The 21885-nt window shown below is 40.0% G+C and overlaps 1 protein-coding gene across 6 annotated transcripts in view; it reads left to right on the forward strand.

The window, feature by feature from the left end:
* The window catches only part of LOC106880028 (deubiquitinase OTUD6B), a 44282-nt gene that overhangs the window by 1337 nt on the left and 21060 nt on the right, over window positions 1-21885 (forward strand). For 3 of the 6 annotated variants that reach the window (XM_089346134.1, XM_089346135.1, XM_089346136.1), the window contains exons 2-9: window positions 665-816; window positions 1600-1704; window positions 3186-3323; window positions 5077-5096; window positions 5505-5550; window positions 7176-7287; window positions 8642-8703; window positions 10762-10868. In XM_089346134.1, the coding sequence (XP_089202260.1) occupies window positions 665-816; window positions 1600-1704; window positions 3186-3323; window positions 5077-5096; window positions 5505-5550; window positions 7176-7287; window positions 8642-8703; window positions 10762-10868 (742 nt within the window). Of the gene's footprint in view, window positions 1-664; window positions 817-1599; window positions 1705-3185; window positions 3324-5076; window positions 5097-5504; window positions 5551-7175; window positions 7288-8641; window positions 8704-10761; window positions 10869-20179; window positions 20520-21885 lie in introns of those variants that run through there. The other 3 variants (XM_089346131.1, XM_089346132.1, XM_089346133.1) reach the window with 3 other exon arrangements.

Raw genomic sequence — 21885 nt, forward strand, 5'->3', positions numbered from 1 at the left:
AAAAATTTACCTGCAATTACCTGGGGTACTTTATTGTCACCATCCACACTGTTTTAATTTCCACTTTTCCATGTTTGCATGGATCAGATGAGATTTGCTGAGGCAGATTTTCTGGAACTAGATGCTTTTTTTGATACCAACCCTTTCCAATTTCCAAATAAGGTAATATTTCCCCATGGCCAGACATGTTTCCACAGAAGCTTAAACAGAGATGTGTGTCTGTCATTGTGTTGTAACTGGCTGATGGTTTTTATGGAGATTTGACTGCTATTTCTAGCAAGTCTACTTGAAGAGATGTATGTCACTGGGATATTTAGTTGTTTCGAACCCCTCTACTGGGACATAATTTGGTTTAACCCTCCCCTCCTGCTATTCTGTTGGGTTGCTTCCATTACATCTCATCTCCAAAAGATCAAATATTCTGTGTTAAAGATCATTTGGTTTAACCCTCCTGTTACATATTCCGTTGGGTTCCTTCTATTACAGCTTAGATCCAAAGGATCAAGTATTCTGTGCTAAAGATAATTTGGTTTAACCCTCCTGTTACATATTCTGTTGGGTTCCTTCTATTAGAGCTTAGATCCAAAGGATCAAGTATTCTGTGCTAAAGATAATTTGGTTTAACCCTCCTGCTAAACATTTTGTTGGGATGCTTCCATTACAGCTCAGATCCAGAAGATCAAGCACTCTGTGCCAAAAGGGGACAAAAAGCGCAAGAAGGAAGCTACAGATGAGATTGCCAAACTTGAAGGGGATTTGAAGAAGAAGCACGACGAGGAATCAGCCAAGTTGGTGGCATCTTTAAATGAAAAAGAGGTAAGTGTGGTGGTGGTGGTGGGCAGTGTTGTTTGTACTGTTGTAGCTGTTGTTGGTGTAGTGGAGTGTGACTTAGTTTTCTAGATATCACAGTAATGTTCCATTCGAGTGCTGGGGTTCAGTAATATTGGTTAAACACCTAGAATTTGCAGATCTTTAAAGAAAAAAAAAACATAAAGATGGTAAGGAGGGTGATGAGGGCAGATGTGGTGGGCAGCAGAACCAGAAGCTGACCTTGGTTTGTGAGAATGGATGGATGGAGTGAGGAAAACTTTGGTGGTTAGAGGTGTTGGAGCGAGAGAGGCAAGAGAGTTTATTGATGATAGGAAAGCTTGGAGAGTGTTTGTGGACGGATGAGTGAATTTGGTGTTGCTCAGAGGAGTACGGAACCAGCATGATGCAGCGGGGATAAGCCAACACATGCTGTCGGGCCCCGCTGCTGATATCGGGGGTTGCGTTCTATGCCTTGACCTGAGCATAGAATGGGGCTTGCGTCTTTGAGCTGGGAAATGAATGGAATGCTTGGTGTGTGTCCTGAGAACCCAGGTTCGAAATTTCCGCAAGACACCTGATGAAGGCTGGAGGGTATATCAGCCAAAACGCTGTGTTAACAACAAACAAGATGAGGACAAATGTCTGTCAATTGTAAATAACGTATGAATTGTATTGTTTAGATTATTCTTAGATGCTTGTTGTAAAGAGTGTGTGCTATGTTTGAAAATTGTTCTGTTTGAGCCGATCTATTGAATTGTGAGCCATTTTTATTTGTCCTTCTATTGTCAGTCGGTTCAGGAAGTTGGGAAAGGAATATCCAAACTGACCACTGATGATAACGATAATGGACCAACAGAGGAAGTCCGGAAAATATCGAAAGCGCAAAAGCGTAGGGTAAGTTTCACTGAATTCTTGTGGTCATTCCCCTTGTTGTTGTTTAACCCCAGGTTGCTGCTGATCGGCAGACCTATGATCAATAGTGTCCCAAGCATGATCATCCTTTCTTGTATTTATTCAGACATAGTGTATCTTGGACTGCACTCTGTAATGTATCCTTCCTGGTAGCTGCTGTTTAGCCCCAGGTCAGTCCTGATCCAGCAGACCTATGATCAAAGATGTTCCAACTATGACCATCCTGTCTTTTATTCAGACACAGTGTATCTAAGGCTACATCATCTATTGTCTGGCCTTGTTTAGCCTCAGGTCAGTTCCAGTTGTGACCATCCTACCTTTTATACAGACATAGTGTATCTAGGACTACATTATCTAATGTGCTCTTCCTTGTTGTTGTTGTTTAGCTCCAGGTTAGTCCTGATCCATCAGACCTATGATCAAAGATGTTCCAGTTCTGACCATCCTGTCTTTTATTCAGACATGTGTCTAGGAATACATTATCTAATGTGTCCTTCCTTGTTGTTTGGCATTTGGTCAGTCCTGATTCAAAAGTGTTCCAGCTGTGACCATCCTGTCTTTTTTATTCAGGCATGGTGTATCTAGGACTATGCTATCTGATGTGATCTTTTTTCTCATTTTTCTCATCATCATCATTATTTAATGTCCGTTGTCTATGCTGGATGACTGCACCAAGCTCCAGCCTGATTTGTTATGGCTTTCTACAGCTGGATGCCCTTCCTAACACCAACCACTCCAAGAGTGTAATGGGTGCCTTTACGTGACAACTGAACAATGTGTATCTTGGCTCAATGAAAGATGTGTGATGGTCAAAGTGTCTTTTTTATGGTGAGCAACCACAACATAAACCAAGGAAGAAGGTATAACGATTGTGTGAAGGAAAACCTGAAGAAACTATATATATATATATATATATATATAGGTGCAGGTGTGGCTATGTGATAAGAAGTTTGCTTCCCAACCACATAGTTCTGGGTTCAGTTCCACTGCTTGGCACCTTGGGGAAGTGTCTTCTACCATAGCCTCAGACCAACCAAATGCCTGTGAGTGGATTTGGTAGACGGAAACTGGAAGAAGCCCATTGTATATATATGTGTGTGTATGTTTGTGTCTATTTGTCCACACACACACACACACACACACTCACTGTTTGAGAACCAGTGTTGATGCATTTACATCCCTGTAACTTAGTGGTTTGGTGAAGGAGAATGATAGAATAAGTACCAGGCTTAGCAGAAGGATAAGCCCTGGGGTTAATACATTTGACTAAAAATTCTTTAAGGCGGTGCCCCAGCATGGCCACAGTCTAATGAATGAAACAAGTAAAAAATAGAAGATATATTAGAGAAGAAGTAGACATTAAAATAATGATGATGATGTTGCTGCTGTTTGTTATTATGATTTACCATTTCCTTTCTCTTCTCCCTCTCTCTCTCTCTCATCTGCACCTTCCGACTGTGAAGGACAAAAAAGCTGCTGAAGAGAAGGAACGTGAGAGGAGATTAAAGGAGCAAGAATTGGAGAACCTCCATGGCGACCGTCATCTGGAGTCGGAGAAACTACGCGGAATCCTGGAAGACATGGACTTGTGTGTACACGAGGTAAATATCGAGTCGGGGACGAGGAGTGTAGAACTGGCAAAAAGGAAAGAAGAAGAAAGATTATTTAGACAAACAGTTTTGTTGTTGTTGTTGTTGGCACTCAGTCGCTTACGACGTCGAGGGTTCCCAGTTGATTCCGGTCAACGGAACAGCCTGCTCGTGAAATTAACGTGCAAGTGGCTGAGCACTTCACAGACACGTGTACCCATAACGTAGTTCTCAAGGAGATATTCAGCGTGACACAGAGTGTGGCAAGGCTGACCCCTTTGAATTACAGGCACAACAGAAAACAGGAAGAAAGGGTGAGAGAAAGTTGTGGTGGAAGAGTACAGCAGGGTTCACCACCATCCCCTGCCAGAGCCTCGTGGAGCTTTAGGTATTTTCGCTCAATAAACACTCACAACGCCCGGTCTGGGAATCGAAACCGCGATCCTATGACTGCGAGTCCGCTGGCCTAACCACTGGGCCATTGCGCCTCCATACAGTTTTGTGTAAATATAATATAAATGCATGAGGACAAGTATGTGTGAGTTATTAACATCACATCCTGGAGGAATGAATAAAACGACAGGAATTTCGTCATATTTACTACACAAAACTGTTTGACTAAATATTTTTCTTTTTCCTTTTCGTCTTTCTCTTTCCCTTTGTCGGTTGTAAAATTTGATGATTAAAAACTGGTGATGTCATTCTGTCAAAGTGGGGACGCAGAATTTTTTGCATTCATATAATTTTGAATTTCTGTGTATCACTTTCCATTTTGAACTCGCTAAAGACCAGCAAGCTGTTGAAATATCGTTCAAACCAATAAAATATCTATTGTAATTGCATCGTGCTTTTCATATTGTCGATTTAGCCCCAATGGTGTTAAAAATAATGGCTAATTCTGTTTTACATCTTTAGTTTAAATTCTGCCAAGGTCAACTTAGCCTTCCATTTTTCATTTTTTGGGGGGGTCAATAAAGTAAGGACCAGTTGAACAGTGGGGTCAATGTAATTGACTTGACCCCTTCCCCAAAATTGCTGCCCTTGTGGCAAAATCTGAAACCATTATCATTATTATTATTATTATTATTGTTCAGTAGTTTTATTTTTATAACGTGCTTTCACTTCACTACCGAGCGCAGCTCTGTGCGCCTTGGGTATGTGCTGTGGTTTGCTGTGGTGCTTTTATGTTTACTGTATTGAAAGTGTTTTGCGTAGAATGTGTGCAGTACCCAGTAGTGCAATTTTCTGTATGTTACATATATTTGTAAGTCCTGGTATTTTTGTTATGTATTTGTCTGAGTATTTTTTAATTATACCTAAGGCACCTACTATGATAGGAATTGTTTCTGTTTTTAGACTCCACATTCGAGTTATCTCTATTTCCAGGTCTTTGTATTTTGAAAGTTTTTCCATTTCTTTTCGAGAAACGTTGTCATCTGCTGGTATTGATACATCATTATTATTATTATTATTATTATTATTATTAAGGTGACAGAATCATTAGCACGTTGGCGAAATGCTTAGCAGTATTTCATCCATCTTAACGTTCAGAGTTCAAATGTCGCTGCGGTCAACTTTACTGTTCCTTTCAGGGTCAATAAATTAAGTACCAGTTGCGCACTGGGGTTGATGTAATTGACTTATCCCCCTCCCTCCAAATTTCAGGCCTTGTGCCTTAAGTAGTACAGATTATTATTTTTATTATTATATAATCCATGAAGATATTTGCATATATCTTTAATTAATATACTTTTTTTAATTACAGATTCCCTCAGATGGCAACTGGTGAGTATTTCTTGTATAATTTTTGTGTATATGTCTTGCATGCCCCATACATTTCTGGTATGTCTGCCCCTAAACCATTCCTGCATAGGTATGTGGTTAAAAAGCTTGCTTCCCAACCATATGTTTTCAGGTTCAACTCCACTGTGTGGCACCTTGGGTTAGTGTCTTTCACAATGGTTTGTCAGGTGTTATTTAATTGTCTGAAGAATTTCTAACAGGAAATTTCTTACATGTTTATCCACCATGTACAACTTTGTAATTCTTATTAGCAAATGAAACCTGTGTAATCTATATCTATAAAAGGCAGGATGTGTGTGTGTGTGTGTGTGTGTGCGTGAATGTACTTTATGCACGTCCACAAATTAGCACTGTTTATTAACCCATCCTTCTATATTTCTCTTCCACTAGCCTCTACAATGCTATTTGTCATCAACTGGCCCTGAAAAACATTCAGGTAAGCTTATTAACAATATTAATGACATCATTGGTATTATAGGCCCGTGTTTTTATATTATTAATAAATTCATAAAATTATCAATAATATTCACAGGAAATCAATATTTGATATTTCGAAAGATATATATCCAATATGACATGGTAATATAATAAATTTAAAATATAAAATATACGAAATATAAATATAAATATATATAAAAATATGAATGTAGATAAAGATACATGTGAATATAAATGCATATAAAAATTTATGCGTAATTAAGCATGAAATTTATATTCACATGTATCTTTATCTACATTCATATTTTTATATATATTTATATTTCGTATATTTTATATTTTAAATTTATTATATTACCATGTCATATTGGATATATATCTTTTGAAATATTAAATATTGATTTCCTGCGAATATTATTGATAATTTTATGAATTTATTAAAAATATAAAAACACACACACACACACACACATATATACACCAGATGTGCCATCAAAACTCTTGATTGGACCATGTCAGGTGGGGGAGAAGAGCCATGCAAGGAACGTGAAAATCACGGTGGTGCACCAGCATGACTGCAGCCACTTGGCTGAAACACATAAATAAATAAATAAATAAAATATATAGTAGATAAATAGATAGATAGATATATCAGGCATGGCTGTGTGGTAAGAAGTTTGCTTCCTAACTAGATGGTTCTGGGTTCAGTCCCACTGCATGGCACCTTCAACAAGCTTGCCTTTCATCCTTTCAGGGTCAATAGAACAAGTACCAGTCAAGTACCGGGGTCGAAGTAAGTTCCTAGTCTCCTCCCCACAAATTCCAGTCCTTGTGTCTAATGCATGGGAGGGGAGAAGAGGCTGGCCTAGCGGATGGGAGTGGAGAAGAGGCAAGCCTAATGCATCACTGTAATGTGGGCAGAAAGCTGAATACACAACACTTCAGGACTCAGTTATGCTGATAAGGATGGGTCTTTTTGGAAACCTCATATTGCCAGAGATTCCAGTCCCTTGTCAATAATAATAATAATAATAATAATAATAATAATATGATCAAGATGGCGAGCTGGCAGAATTGCTAGCACACCAGGCAAAATGTTTAGCTGTGTTTCGTCTGTCTTATGTTCTGAGTTCAAATTCCACCGAAGTCAACTTTGTCTTTCATTCTTTAGGGGTTGATAAATTAAGTACCAGTTCCATACTGGGGATGGTCTAATCGACTGGCCCCCCTTCCCTTCAAAATTTTGGGCCTTGTGCCTAGAGTAGAAAAGAATATTATTATTATTATTATTATTATTATTATTATTATTATTATTATTATTATTATTATTATTATTATTATTATTATTAAGGCGGCGAGCTGGCAGAATCGTTAGCACACTGGGCAAAATGCTTAGCAGTAATTCATCTGTCTTTGCTTTTCATCCTTTCGGGGTCGATTAAATAAGTACCAGTTACGTACTGGGGTCAATGTAATCAACTATCCCCTTTCCCCAAATTTCAGGCCTTGTTCATGTAGTAGAAAAAATTATTATTATTATTATGGAAACAGTTGATATGCTTGTGATATTTATGCACACTACAGCCATTACATCACATCTCCCTCTTTCTCTGTACCCGACAGACGTGCAACTACTCCACCCTTCGTACCCAGACTGCCAACTATATGCTGTCTCATGAGAATGATTTTTTGCCATTCATGACAACCAAGAATTCAGATTCACTCTGTACAAGTGGTAAGTCATTTGTTTCTATGTACCATGTGTGTGTATATATATACCGTAAATCCTCGAGTATAATCCGCATTTTTTCCCCCAAAATTTAAAGGTCAAAATCCCTAGTGCGTACTATATACGGGGTTAGAAATGAAAAATATTTTCTAAGCAATGTCCGAGTCTCTATTTGTTGTCCGACAATGTTTATTCAGACGCATTTTGTGATGTCGGGCGGGAAAATACCTTAAGCTAAGCCTGAAAGCAATGAAGTCAAAAAAGAACCATCTATAACTTGTAGTAAGCGACATTTATTAAAATAAGTGTTGTCATATCGTCTGCATTTGGATGATACTCAGGGATGATGTTGTATGGAAAGATGAAATGAATGAAAGTGAATCTTCTGATGTTGACTATGAATCTGACGATGACGGAGATTTACACTACAATGATGCTGACATGTTTACGGAGGAACAAATGGAACAGTTATTTGATGCTGAATCTGAAGGATTTGAATAAATGATTTTGCTTTTGTAACTGATGGTGATAAATGTATAAAGGCAATTTACTTAATATTTATTTTTCACTGACGTTATTACTGTTATTTCTTTATTTTCTGCAAACAAAGTGCACAAAAAAGCTACACGTTTGCATTATGTTATATATACAATAATAATAAAGGGCGTTACCGTATATATGCTTACAAACCAAGGACATTATATAGACCTCCTTGACTCAAGTTAGAGAAGGGGTGCGTATTATACAGGTTTAGATTTTTCAGAGGTACAGCCCCCTAAAAATCCCCTGCGTATTATGCTCAAGGGCGGACTATACTCGAGGATTTACGGTATATGAATCCAAGAAAGTTAGAGGTTGTGAGTCCAACCCACTAAGGGATAATATCTATCCAATACACTGCTGGAAGAATACCCAATTATTATTACACTAGTGTTTTCTCATTTTATTACCAAGTGCAATAAATGGGTGCGGGTAAAAAGATATTTTACCCTTAATTTATATAGCAATAAGAAAATGGAGGGGATTAATAGGTGGTATTCATCAACTTTCAGACATTAAACAAGTAAATTGACACAATACAATGTCTGCAAGTTGATGAATACCACCTATTAATCCCCTCCGGGCCTGGTTAGAGGCCCAACCTTCTGAGTTCTTTTAAAGGGCTTAGAAAAACTGAAGGACCGCTACAATAAGTGTGTGAATCTAAGAGTGGAATATGTTGAATAAAATCACAATTCACTGATCCTCCTGTACTTTCTTCTTATCCCCTTCGTGATGTGGTTGTTTGTATCTTTTACGACTAAAAGTCTTTGGTAAGATTCACGTTCTTCTCTGTGTACATTTGTTTCTCTGTTTTCAGAAGAATACCAGAAAATCTGTAAAGACATTGCTACAACGCCTGCCTGGGGTGGACAGATAGAGGTGAGTGTATACTGTATTTGACATCATCGTCATCATCATTTAGTGTTTTCCATTGCTGGCATGGGTTGGACGGTTTGACTGGAAACTGGTAAGCCAGAGAGCTGCTCCAGGCTCCAGAGTTACAGCCGAGTGGACTGGGACCGTGTGAAGTGAAGGGTCTTACTTAAGAACTACAAAGTGCCTCAAACGGATGACTGCCAGGTCACAGGCCAGAAAGGTGTACCGCACTTATTGCATGTATGCTTAAAAAATATTCCCTCGATAAAGTTGCACCCTCTGAAACTTGTCACTCTGGTGAGGGTCAAATAAATGAACCTACTCATGGATATACTATCTTCTGGAGGGGCCTACCTGAGGGTCATTGTAGAGAATCTGGTGTTGGGTTTACTCTCAAGAATTCATTAGTATCCTCCATTGCAGAATTTCCAAGTATTATATCTGAACGAGTGGAGGCACAATGGCCCAGTGGTTAGGGCAGCGGACTCGCAGTCATAGGGTCGCGATTTCGATTCCCAGACCGGGCGTTGTGAGTGTTTATTGAGTAAAAACACCTAAAGCTCCACGAGGCTCTTGCAGGAGATGGTGGTGAACCCTGCTGTACTCTTTCACCACAACTTTCTCTCACTCCCTGTTTCTCTTGTACCTGTATTTCAAAGGGTCAGCCTTGTCACACTGTGTCACGCTGAATATCCCCCGAGAACTACGTTAAGGGGTACACGTGTCTGTGGAGTGCTCAGCCACTTGCACGTTAATTTCAAGAGCAGGCTGTTCCGTTGGTCAGATCCACTGGAACCCTCGACGTTGTAAGCGACGGAGTGCCTACAACAACAACAACAACAACATGTCTGAACGAATGAACAATGTCATGCCGTATATAAACTGACAAAAGGTAGGTTTCTTACCGTCGTCAGTGTTTATGCAGCAACAATGTCTCATTCTGATGAAATTATAGGACAGTTTTACGACAATCTAGCACAATTAATGAGGAAAGTACCAATTTCTGACAAGCTGCTAAATGTTGCAGACACTACCTCCATAGGGAGTTGTAACATGGCCTGAACTATCATCATCGTCATCATCATCGTTTAATGTCCGCTTTCCATGCTAGCATGGGTTGGACGATTTGACTGAGGACTGGTGAAACCGGATGGCTACACCAGGCTCCAATATGATCTGGCAGATTTTCTACAGCTGGATGCCCTTCCTAACGCCAACCACTCTGAGAGTGTAGTGGGTGCTTTTACATGCCACCGGCACGAGGGCCAGTCAGGCAGAACTGGCGACGGCCATACTCGAAATGGTGGGTTTTAGACCAAAGAACATCAGGCTTTTCAGTGTCCAGTAAACTGATTATGTATCATTCAAACGTGGTCACTTGTGCTGATGGCACAAAATTGCCACTTTTTTAAATGAAGGACATTGTCTAAAGAAAGGATACCCAATGACATTTATGTTCATGTCCACCCAAAAGTTGGCTGGATGAGAGAGGGATGAATCTATGACTTGATAAAGTGTAATCTAGGCGTCCTGGTAGGCTATTAAACAAACCTGCCTTATTAGTTTGGGACCAGTTTTAGGCTCGTAGAACTGAGCTTGTTAAGAGGAAACTTGGAGAACTGAAGACCCAGTTAGCTGTAATTAGCCTCGGGCCGACCAAAGCCTTGTGAGTAGATTTGGTAGACGGAAACTGGAAGAAGCCCATCGTATATATATGTGTGTCTGTGTTTGTTCCCCCAGCAGCATTGCTTGACAACCGATGCTGGTGTATTTACGTCCCCGTAGAGACCAATAGAATAAGTACTAGGCTGCCAAAGAATAAGTCCTGGGGTCGATTTGCTCGACTAAAGGCGGTGCTCCAGCATGGCCGCAGTCAAATGACTGAAACAAGTAAAAGAGTAAAACCACTTTAAAATATCTTCCAATAAATGTATGATGAAACATATTAAAATTGTTGTTTTTTTTCCTGCAAAATATCCTTGTAAAATAGGGATGCCTCTTATGTGAGGGTGTGGTCAATGTGCCGGCAAATACAGTAAGTCTTGTACTTTCTGATTCCAGATAATGGCGCTGTCCCATGTGTTACAAGTTCCAATCAAGGTGATTCAGGCAGAAGGTGAACCTGTGAAGGTTGGCCAAGAATACGACAAAGATGAAATCATTCTGACGTGAGTTTGAATTCAATTCAGTCTTTTTTGAATTGTAGTAGTAGTAGTTGGCTGCGTCTCGTGTTTCCGAGCTTGCAATCCAGTTCATTTTCCTGGTTGTTTGAACCGCAGATGGCTCCGCAATCCAAGGGTTGCATGAAACATACGGGGACATTGTGGACAAGGGATAGAAGGGGTTGGTTTGGGAAGGAGAAGGTGCTGCTTTCTTTCCTGTCTCTTGAGTTCAGCTCTTGCGACTCGGGCTTTCTCAAAGTCCACTGAACCCGTTTTGATGGTGTGTCTCCAGAGGGGTCTGTTTGCCGAGATATCCTCCCAGTGTGTGGGGTCGGTGTTGGTGCTTTTCAAGGTTGATTTGAGTTGGACCTTGTACCGCCTCAAGGGGGCTCCACGAGGACGTTTTCCTTCAGACAGTTCACCGTAGAGACACATCTTGGGAAGGCGGTGTTCATTCATCCGACGGACGTGACCTGACCATCAGAGACGATGTTCAATGATCAAGGCTTCGATGCTCAGGAGACCTGATCTTTCAAGCACAGAGTTGTTGGTGATGTGATCTTCCCAGTTGATGTCCAGGATAGAGCGAAGTTTGGATTGATGGAAGCGCTCTAGTTTCTTCATGTCCTCACGGTAAACAGTCCAGGTTTCACACCCGTACAGCAGAGTTGATACGACAACAGCCCGATAGACCATGAGCTTTGTTTTGAATGTCAGATCCTTGTTGCAAAAGACCCTGGTTTTGAGACGACCAAAAGAGGCATGACCTGATTGGATGCGATGTTCGATATCCTTACCAGATCCAGCAGTTTGATGGCAGAAAACTTCCAAGATAGCAGAAATCCTCAACAACCTCAATTGATTGGTTGTCGATGGTGATGTTGGGGCCGTCAAGGCTGGTACGAGGAGCTGGTTGAGCGAGCACTTTGGTTTTGGCGATGTTCACTTTCAGGCCGAAGGTCTGATAAGCTCTGCTGAAGTTGTTCATTGAGGTTTGGAGGTCCTCTGCACTTGAAGCTGGGGCTGCGTTATCATCGGCGTATTGAAGCTCACTCACTTGAAGAACAAGGTTCCGGATATATGATCTTATGGAAAGGAAAGGAGCCTGGCCAACCTCATATGCACGGTGTGGGTTTTGTAATCAAGACAAAACTTGTAAAACCTTCAATTTGACTCCGTCCTGCATCACGGAGAGAATCATGTCCATCCGAATTCCCCTCTCAACATCTTCCTTCATCACCATCTTTTCCATCTATGCTCCAACATTGGATGCTGAGGACAATATAAAGGAAGAGTTCTACCATCAACTCGACCAACAACTCACAGCTGTCCCCAGTTCAGATAAAATCCTTCTACTGGGTGACTTCAATGCAAATGTTGGCAAAGACCATCAACTTTGGGAGAAGGTTGTCGGGGAAAGACAGAGTCGGGAACTCCAATGCAAATGGACATCTTCTTCTTGGACTGTGCTCTGCTGTGACAAACACCTTCTTCAGGCAACGGAACTGCTTCAAGACCACATGGCAACATCCCAGATCCAAGCATTGGCACCTCCTAGACTATGCCATCACAAGACAATGTGATCTCAAAGATGTTCTGATCACTCGTTCTTTGCTGTCTGCTGACGACTGTTGGATCGACCACCATCTGGTTGTCACACGGATAAGATGGACTCTGATGAAGAAGACATTCCCCACAAGATCAAATCCACCTTCCCGGAGGAAGTACGACACCACTGCCCTCCGAAACCCCCAGAAGGTCCGTCTTTTTCAAGGTGCCTTTACACAGAGCTGCTTGGGTGCTTTTACATGACACCATATGGGTGCTTTTATGTGGCAACACCACCAGAAGGATCGGCCTTAACACTTTTTGAATATGACCAGGCACCTGGTGTCTCATTCCTTTGTCAACCCACCTGAAAAGTTCAGCTTCTTGAGGTCATTCTTCAGTACTTCATCCCATGTCTTCCTGGGTCTCCCACTCGAACATGTTCCATCTACTTTGAGAGATCAGTGCTTCTCTATGGAGCTGTCCTCATCCATCCACATCAAATGACCAAACCCAGATAGTCTTCTCTCTTGCACACAGCAACCAATTCCTCCTAAGGCCTAACTTCTCTCTCAAAACACACTGGCACTTTGTCAGACGTGTACACTTACAATACACATCCAGCGAAGCATACTAGCCTCATTCATTCCTAACCTTAGCCCATCCTCTGCATTCAGGGCCCATGTCTCAGTACCATGTACAATTGCTGTCCATACACATGCATCATACAATCTTCCTTTCACTTGGAGAGATAGACATTCTGTGGCCAACAGAGGTAACAGCTCTCTGAATTTCCTCCTCCATCCTATTCTTACTCTAGCTATTACACTCTCCGTGCATCCTCCCCTTCTACTAATTTGGTCTCCTAGGGTAGCAGAAGTTATCTACTACCTCCTAACGAGCCACTGGGGCATTTGAGAGAATCAATTTCCCAAGTCTCCAAAGTTTTTATGGATCCCGTGCATCTTCCACATACGAAAACTATCTTCTCTGATAACCTTCCAATTAACCCACTGGACCTCTTGTGGCCATAGCTTGCACCAGGTACACTTATATAGAGTTCCTGCTTACACCTTTCTTTCAAATCGAGTAAGGCCACCTAACCGAGGTGGGTAGGGTCCTGTCAGTTCTCTTGCTAAACCTTAGTTTTTGCTATGTTAATCTTAACCCATTACCTACCAGTGATAACTTAAAAATTACAAATTTCGTAATTATCTCTCAATATTTACACATATCTAACCTTTTTGCTATATCTACCAGGTATATTTCTCTGATATTGAAATGAGGTTTGCTAATTTTTCACCCAATATCTCGCTTATTTCTATTTGAAATGTTATTTTGATCATTCCAGCGTGTTTCTAAGGCTGTTTTATGCTAGAAATCAAAGTTTCATAAAAAAAAAAAAAAATTCCAGTTAATAGAATTATGGGAGGTAATGGGTTAAGACCCTTAGATTCTAGGTTTTGCTTCCACACCTGGAATTTTTCATCTAACTCTGATATGGGATCCACTATGAGGGTCAGCTCATCAGAATATAGTAATTCCCAGGGGCTGCTGGTCTTGAATTCCTCTGTTATAGCCTGGAGGACAATGATGAAAAAGAGGAGACTGAGGACTGAGCCTTGATGAACCCCTACCCGTACACCAAATTCTCCACTGTACTTGTGGTTAACTCTCACCTGACTGATAGCATCTTTGTTCACAGCCTGTACAGCTTTCACCACCCACTCATTTATCCCTAGCCTCCTCAGGGCCCACCATATCACACAGGAGGGCATTTTAGCAAATGCTAAATGTATTGGTTTATTCTGAGCTAAGTACTTCTCTTGCAGTTGCCTGACTATAAAAATAGCATCAGTAGTGCTTCTTCCCCACACAAAGCCGAACTGCATTTTATCAAGCCAAATTCTGCTCCTGATTAATTAGGCAATGGCTCTCTCTCTCTCTAGTTGTCATCACCTGGTCCAGGAGTTTGATGCCTCTATAACTGCTTCTATCTAAAGCATCACCTTTACCCTTGTAGCAGCTAACAATTATGCTTCTACACCAGTCTCTGAGCAATACACATTCTTGAATGACCCAGTTAACTATGTAGATGACCAGCCCTTAACTTACCTTACCCAATATTTTGAGCATCGCAGCAGTGATTCCAGACGGACCAGGGGTTTTCCCAGTTTTCATGTTTTTAACTGCCTTGTCTACTGTACTACTGTCCACTCAGGATAGCTGATCTCCCTGTTCGGATCACATGAGAGATACTGTCTTTATTCCATTCATTCTCTACAATCTTGCATAGTAACTTTTCTACACTTCTCTCTCATCCACGTCGTCGAATGCAAGCCTACCATTATCCATCTGCACACACACACACACTTCTCTCCTGCAATGTATCGATTCTCACTGACACACTGTCTGGCAACCCGGAACACTTCAGGTCTCTGATCTTCACACTTGCAGGACTTTGGCAAACCTCCACATTTTCTGCTTCTACCATAGTGAAATAGACATCTGACATCTAGCCTCCCTTTTAGCCATCTTATAAGATTATTTGTGCCCCCACACCACCCCCCACCCCCACCCCCACCACCTCATTCTTTTTCAGGCGTGTTTTTCTCTTTTATGGATCTGACAATGTCACTGTTCGTGTATATATGTCGTCGTTTAACATCCGCTTTCCATGCTAGCATGGGTTGGACGATTTGACTGAGGACTGGTGAAACCAGATGGCTACACCAGGCTCCAATCTGATTTGGCAGAGTTTCTACAGCTGGATGCCCTTCCTAACGCCATGTATATGTATATATATATATATATATATATATATATATATATATATATATATATATATATATATGATGGCTTCTTTCAGTTTCCATCTACCAAATCCACTCACATGGCTTTAGACTATTGTAGGTGTTGAATAAAAATTATAGCTTTTATCCCTGTGAAGTCTGCCAAAGGAATGGCAGATAACTTAGTATCAATTTCAGAATTTGTGTTAAGGGCCACTAGCCCTTCCTCAAGTAAGTCTACTGCAAAAGAAGCTAAATTTCAAGATATTCACTTCAGCATACTTGCTTGTTCATGTGAAGGCCCTCCCTTTATGGGCTTTGCAGAGGTAAGTGCTATCATTTTTATTCACTGCCTGTTTTTCACCATTTTTTTTGTAGATAAGTGAGCTCTCTGTGGTTTCATAGTTCATTTGACTCCTATTTCTAGCGAAGCTGGTACTTCCCAGTACCACAATTATATTATTTTACTCTTTTACTTGTTTCAGTCATTTGACTGCAGCCATGCTGGAGCACCGCCTTTAGTCGAGCAAATCGACCCCAGGACTTATTCTTTGTAAGCCTAGTACTTATTCTATCGGTCTCTTTTGCCGAACCACTAAGTTACGGGGACGTATACACACCAGCATCAGTTGTCAAGCGAAGTTGGGGGGACAAACATATACACTCACATACACATATATATATACATATATATATATATATATATATATATATATATATATATATATATATATATATACGACAGGCTTCTTTCAGTTTCCGTCTACCAAATCCACTCACAAGGCTTTGGTCGGCCCGAGGCTATAGTAGAAGACACTTGCCAAAGGTGCCACGCAGTGGGACTGATCTCGGAACCATGTGGTTGGTAAGCAAGCTACTTACCACACAGCCACTCCTGCGCCTATACATATTATATATGTATAAACATAATATTGATAAATAGTAATAATCCCTACAATTGTTTGGATTCAAAACTCAAAACCAATAACAAATTTATAAAAATTCATATTTTGGAAACATTTTTGAGTAAAAATCTCATCCAGGTAAATCAGGACAGAAAATTATATATTAGATGTTTAAGATCCTTAAATGGGCGTAGGAGTGGCTGCGTGGTAAGTAGCACATTTCCAAAGGTCTCGGTCAGTAGTCATCGCCTCGGTGAGGCCCAATGTTCGAAGGTCTTGCCTCACCACCTCAGCCCAGGTCTTCCTGGGCCTACCTCTTCCACGGGTTCCCTCAACTGTTAGGGTGTGGCACTTTTTCACGCAGCTATCCTCATCCATTCTCACCACATGTCCATACCAGCGCAATCGTCTCTCTTGCACACCACAACTGATGCTTCTTATGTTCAGCTTTTCTCTCAAGATACTTACACTCTGACGGGTATGCACACTGACATTACACATTCAGCGGAGCATACTGGCTTCATTCCTTGCGAGCTTACGCATGTCCTCAGCAGTCACAGCCCATGTTTCACTGCCATGTAGTATGGCTGTTCGTACACATGCGTCATACAGTCTGCCTTTTACTCTGAGTGAGAGTCCCTTTGTCGCCAGCAGGGGTAAGAGCTCTCTAAACTTTGCCCAGGCTATTCTTATTCTAGCAGCTACACTTTCAGCGCACCCACCCCCACTACTAACTTGGTCACCCAGATAGCGGAAGCTATCGACTACCTCTAGTTTTTCTCCCTGGAATGAGATAGAAGTTGTTTCCTGTTTGTTTACAGTGTTTATTGCACCTGAATATCTGCCACCCCCCACCCCCAGTAACTGCTGTCAAAAATGAGATACTTATATCTATAATTTCGTCCAATCAATAATAAAACTAGATCTAAATATCTCATCTTTCCCAGCACACACACACACACACACCACTGGCTTCTTTCAGTTTCTGTCTACCAAATCCACTCACAAGTCTTTGGCCAATCTGAGCCTACAGAAAAAGACTTGTCCAAGGTGCCAAGCAGTGGGACTGAACCCAGAAAGGTTGGGAAGCAAGATTCTTACCATGCAGCCACTCCTACATTTATTATTATTATTATATAATTTAATATTTTTGCAGATGTAGAAACAAAAAGTGGAAAACCATTTGGCTCTGCTCAGGATGGTATTGAACCCTGGCCAGAAACTCCAGTATGTCCTCTGCTGCTGGTTATCTATACCTTTACCTACAAGGACCTAGACTCCCAATGAAATGCTCTCAAAAATTAAGATATTTAACTTTTTGCCATTCACACTGGATCAAAGAGACTTCCGGGTGTTTTTTCCTTTTCATCTTCTCCATCCTTATCAGCCTTTCCACAATAGTTTTCGCTTATGACATCCAGGGTGTCAATGTGTGGTCTGATGAGTGCATATGAGCAGAGGAATCCATTCTTCTTCCGCTCTATCTGATCAGTGGTTCTGTGAAAGCCATTATTCTTCAGTGCAGCAGTGATGATGTTGTTTGGGGGATCGCCACTAGCAATCATCCATGCTCGCAACACAAGATTTAATTCTTTCTTCTCCCACTTTGGTGCCATCTTCGTTTTTTAAGCCCAGAAGGGGAGTAGAGGATAGAGAGGAAGTGAAAGATAGCAGTAGGTAGAAAAGAAGAAACAAAGAAGGGGGAATAGGGAAAGAGAGAGGGAGATATGAAGGAAAAAGAGAGGGTGATATGAGGAAGAGAGGTGTGGGTGTTAGAGACAGAGGATGGGGAGAGAAAGAGAAACAGACTGAAGGAGAGACAAGAAAGGATGAAGGATGTGAGAGAAAGGGAGAAATTGACTGAGAAGAGGGGGGAAATGAGAAGTATATGAGGGAGAGGAAGACGTTATGAGATGGAAAGGAAAGAGAACTGAGAAGAGAGGAAGATATGAAAGCGAGAGAGAGAGAGATAGATGAGAGAAAGAGTAAGATATGGAAGACAGAGAGGGAGAGAGGAAGCGGTACTTATGAAAAAGAGAGCGGGAGCAGGCAACGAAGATGTGTAGGAAAACGAAAAACGAAAATTCGTAATACTAAATGGGATTTGTAATTCAAATAATTGTAAAGAGATAAAGTGAAAAAAGAAAGGGGTTTCGTAATGGTTTTTATTTTTTTTTTTACAAAGTGAATCAAAAATAAATAAATAAAAAAGACTGTTTCTATTTTTCTAAGAGAATCAAAGATAAGTGGTCGTTGTTACCAAAATCTTCAGAAACTGGGATACATCCATGGTACCGTGAACCATTCATGGAATTTTGTTGATCCCGTTAGTGGGGTTATGTACCAATAGTGTAGAGGCATTCTGGTCACGGATAAAATGTAGACTGAAATACAAAAGTGGATCATTATTACGATATGAAGTGGGAGAATTCGTGGGAGAACTTTCAGACATTTATCAAGCACATAGCCGAAAATATATCCACAGTGATTTCAGAAAGGCAAAGGTTACAGTTTAAAAAAAAAATTTTTTTTTTATTTTGTATTTTTCGTTTTCGAATATATGTTCTCTGGTAAAAAGCGTGAAACTCGCAGTTCAACTTTCTGAGTAAAATGCAAGATTTGGATTGTCCGCGTTTAGCTGTTATTTCTAGCATATCAAGTTTCGCGGTGGGGACTCCACATGCCGTGATACTTTTGCTGTTTCACTATAAAATGTAAGCCGTTCATTTTCACATCTAAGTTGCAAGGGGGCTATTCGTACGACCTGGACATGTAGAACACATACATGACCGTGATATGTAGAACACAATATCAAAAATGAAAATCGCCAAACTTAAAAAATAAAAAAGTTACAGCCGTTTTCCCTCAGTGTCTAATCCCAATGTGCACCTTTTAAAAGTTAAATGAATATTATAGTGAGAATTCTCAGAAACTAAACAAAGATTAAGTCGTAACTCAAATGTTATCCAAGTTAAAAGAAAATAAACAAATGAAAAGGACACTTATTCGTAAGAGGTAAAATTCCAAATCCTTGTTCTTGTACGAAGAAGTTTTCTTTCAAAAACAATTCTTTTTTTTTTTCGCTTCTTACATTCGACTGCAAATAAAATTGCGACGTGTAACCACGCGGTTATCGACGATACCTTTAGCTTGTTTCACTGATTTAAACTTACTATATTCAACTTTTAGTGTAATATATTACTTTTTTCTTTTAATCAATATATTATGGTAGACCGTTACGAGGTAACAAGTACTACCTTTTGCCAGTTTTAACAGGTTTTATCGTCGATTTATGCAATCTCTTTGGGGTTGTTTCAGGAGAAGGAAAAACATGTGTTGCTTCAACGAAACCGGATGTGTGTGTGTATATATATATATATATATAAAGATATATATTTATATATATATGTACTCTTTTACGTGTTTTAGTCATCTGACTGCAGCCATGCTGGAGCACCGCCTTTAGTCGAGCAAATCGACTCCAGGACTTATTCTTTGGTAGCCTAGTACTTATTCTATCGGTCTCTTTTTGCCGAACCGCTAAGTTACGTGGACGTAAACACACCAGCATCGGTTGTCAAGCGATGGTGGGGGGACAAACACAGACACACATATCTATATATATACATATATACGACGGGCTTCTTTTAGTTTCCGTCTACCAAATCCACTTACAAAGCTTTGGTCGGCCCTAGGCTGTAGTAGAAGACACTTGCCCAAGGTGCCACACAGTGGGACTGAACCAGGAACCATGTGGTTGGTAAGCAAGCTACTTACCACGTGTATTAGTTACCTTTTTTTTTCACCAACAAATGCCCTTATCCACAAGAGCATCCAAACAGGTCACCAATTTGAAAGTTCAGAGATATGTAAAACCTATTTCTGTGACTCATTATTGATCATCAAGCTATGATAAGTTTAAATATCTCATTTTTTAACTCGCGGGTTCAAATCTCAGACTGGGCAATGTGTGTGTTTATGAGCGAAACACCTCAGCTCTGGCAGAAGGTAATGGTGAACTTCTGCTGACTCTTTCACAAAACTTTTTCTTACTCTTTCCTCCAACATCTAGCAGCTCACCTGTGATGGACCAACGTCCCATCCAGGTGGGGAACCCAAATGCCAATGAAACCAAGAAACCGGCCATTATGAACCAGACATGGCTCGAGAAGGAACAAACAGCAACAACAACAGTCTTACCAATAAAGAAAATATTTAAATATCTAAATTTTAACATTGAAATTGTTGATAAAAGTCACTTTGTCTGTTAAATGGTGGTTTAGGTTTCAATTCCTATCCAGTTAATATCGTTGCTGCTTCGGTGGCCACATAGGTAGAGGTGTTTAGAAGTAGTAACATGGCACAGAGGCGGAGGTTTCAAATCTTTGCCAAATATTATAGGGGGTCTTATTTAACATTTTCATTTTTTCCCTAGAGATAAAAAAAAAAAGTGAAAAATTTTCGTAAGACCCCTTAGTGCAGGCCCTGGGTGATATCGAACCCTGCTCAGGATATTATTGGTGTCTACATATGCCATTACCCACAAGACCACCGAGACACCAACAGAAATATAGTTAAAAAATGTCATATTTAAACCTATCTTAGGTTTAGAAAAAATATTATTGCAGAAATTAAAGATTAGAAAATAACAAAATTAATCTTGTTTGTTAATATTTTATTTCCTTATTGTTATTATTATTATTGAGAGAACAGCGCATGTCATCAGTGACACTGGGGTACATCTAGCAGATCACCTGCGATGAACCAACATCCTATCCAGGTGAAATGAAACCAGAAAACCAGACATGGCTTCAGAAGGAACAAACAGCAACAACAACAGTCTTACCAATAAAGAAAATATTTAAATATCTAAATTTTAACGTTGAAATAACATTTTCGTTATTCTCTTTCCCACTCTCTCTCTCTCTCTCTCTCTCTCTCTCTCTCTCTCTCTCTCTCTGTGTATAAAGATATATATATATATATATATAATACATATATATATATATATATATATAATTTACATATGTATATGTGTGTGTATTTATATATTATACATTTATATATTATATATATATATAGATTCAAGGCTTGAATATGGTACTTATGCGAAGGCACCCGAATATCACATCCCAAAAGGATGGGTGATTAAAATCAAATAATAAGCAACACGGATTTCAAAAGTGATTGCAGTACGCACGTTTCATGCTACTTCAATTTATTTAAGTAATGTGAGCATTACCTTAAATGCAATATGAAGAGCAATCTTCAGCTGCATGAAAAAATGTAGAAAAAAAAGACATATTACAAATGTGGCAACATATTAAAACCAAGTGGGAGAGAGCAGAGGAAGAATATATAAGTCCATCTTGACATAGCAGGGTCTATCAGGCTAGTAATTGATTCTAGACAAAAGTTTTAACTGTCTCAGAATTCTATTGTTTCTTATCTAGTGGTGATAGCAAAGGGACAATTACTTCTAAAGAGAGGGAAGGTGTAAGCTATGTCAAGATGGACTTATATATTCTTCCTCTGCTCTCTCCCACTTGGTTTTAATATGTTGCCACATTTGTAATATGTCTTTTTTTCTACATTTTTTCGTGCAGCTGAAGATTGCTCTTCATATTGCATTTAAGGTAATGCTCACATTACTTAAATAAATTGAAGTAGCATGAAACGTGCGTACTGCAATCACTTTTGAAATCCGTGTTGCTTATTATTTGATATATATATATATATATATCTTTATATACAGAGAGAGAGAGAGAAAGAGATTTA

The sequence above is a fragment of the Octopus bimaculoides genome, chromosome 30 (genome assembly GCF_046866305.1).
Source record: "Octopus bimaculoides isolate indiv1 chromosome 30, ASM4686630v1, whole genome shotgun sequence".
Lineage (NCBI taxonomy): Eukaryota > Metazoa > Mollusca > Cephalopoda > Octopoda > Octopodidae > Octopus > Octopus bimaculoides.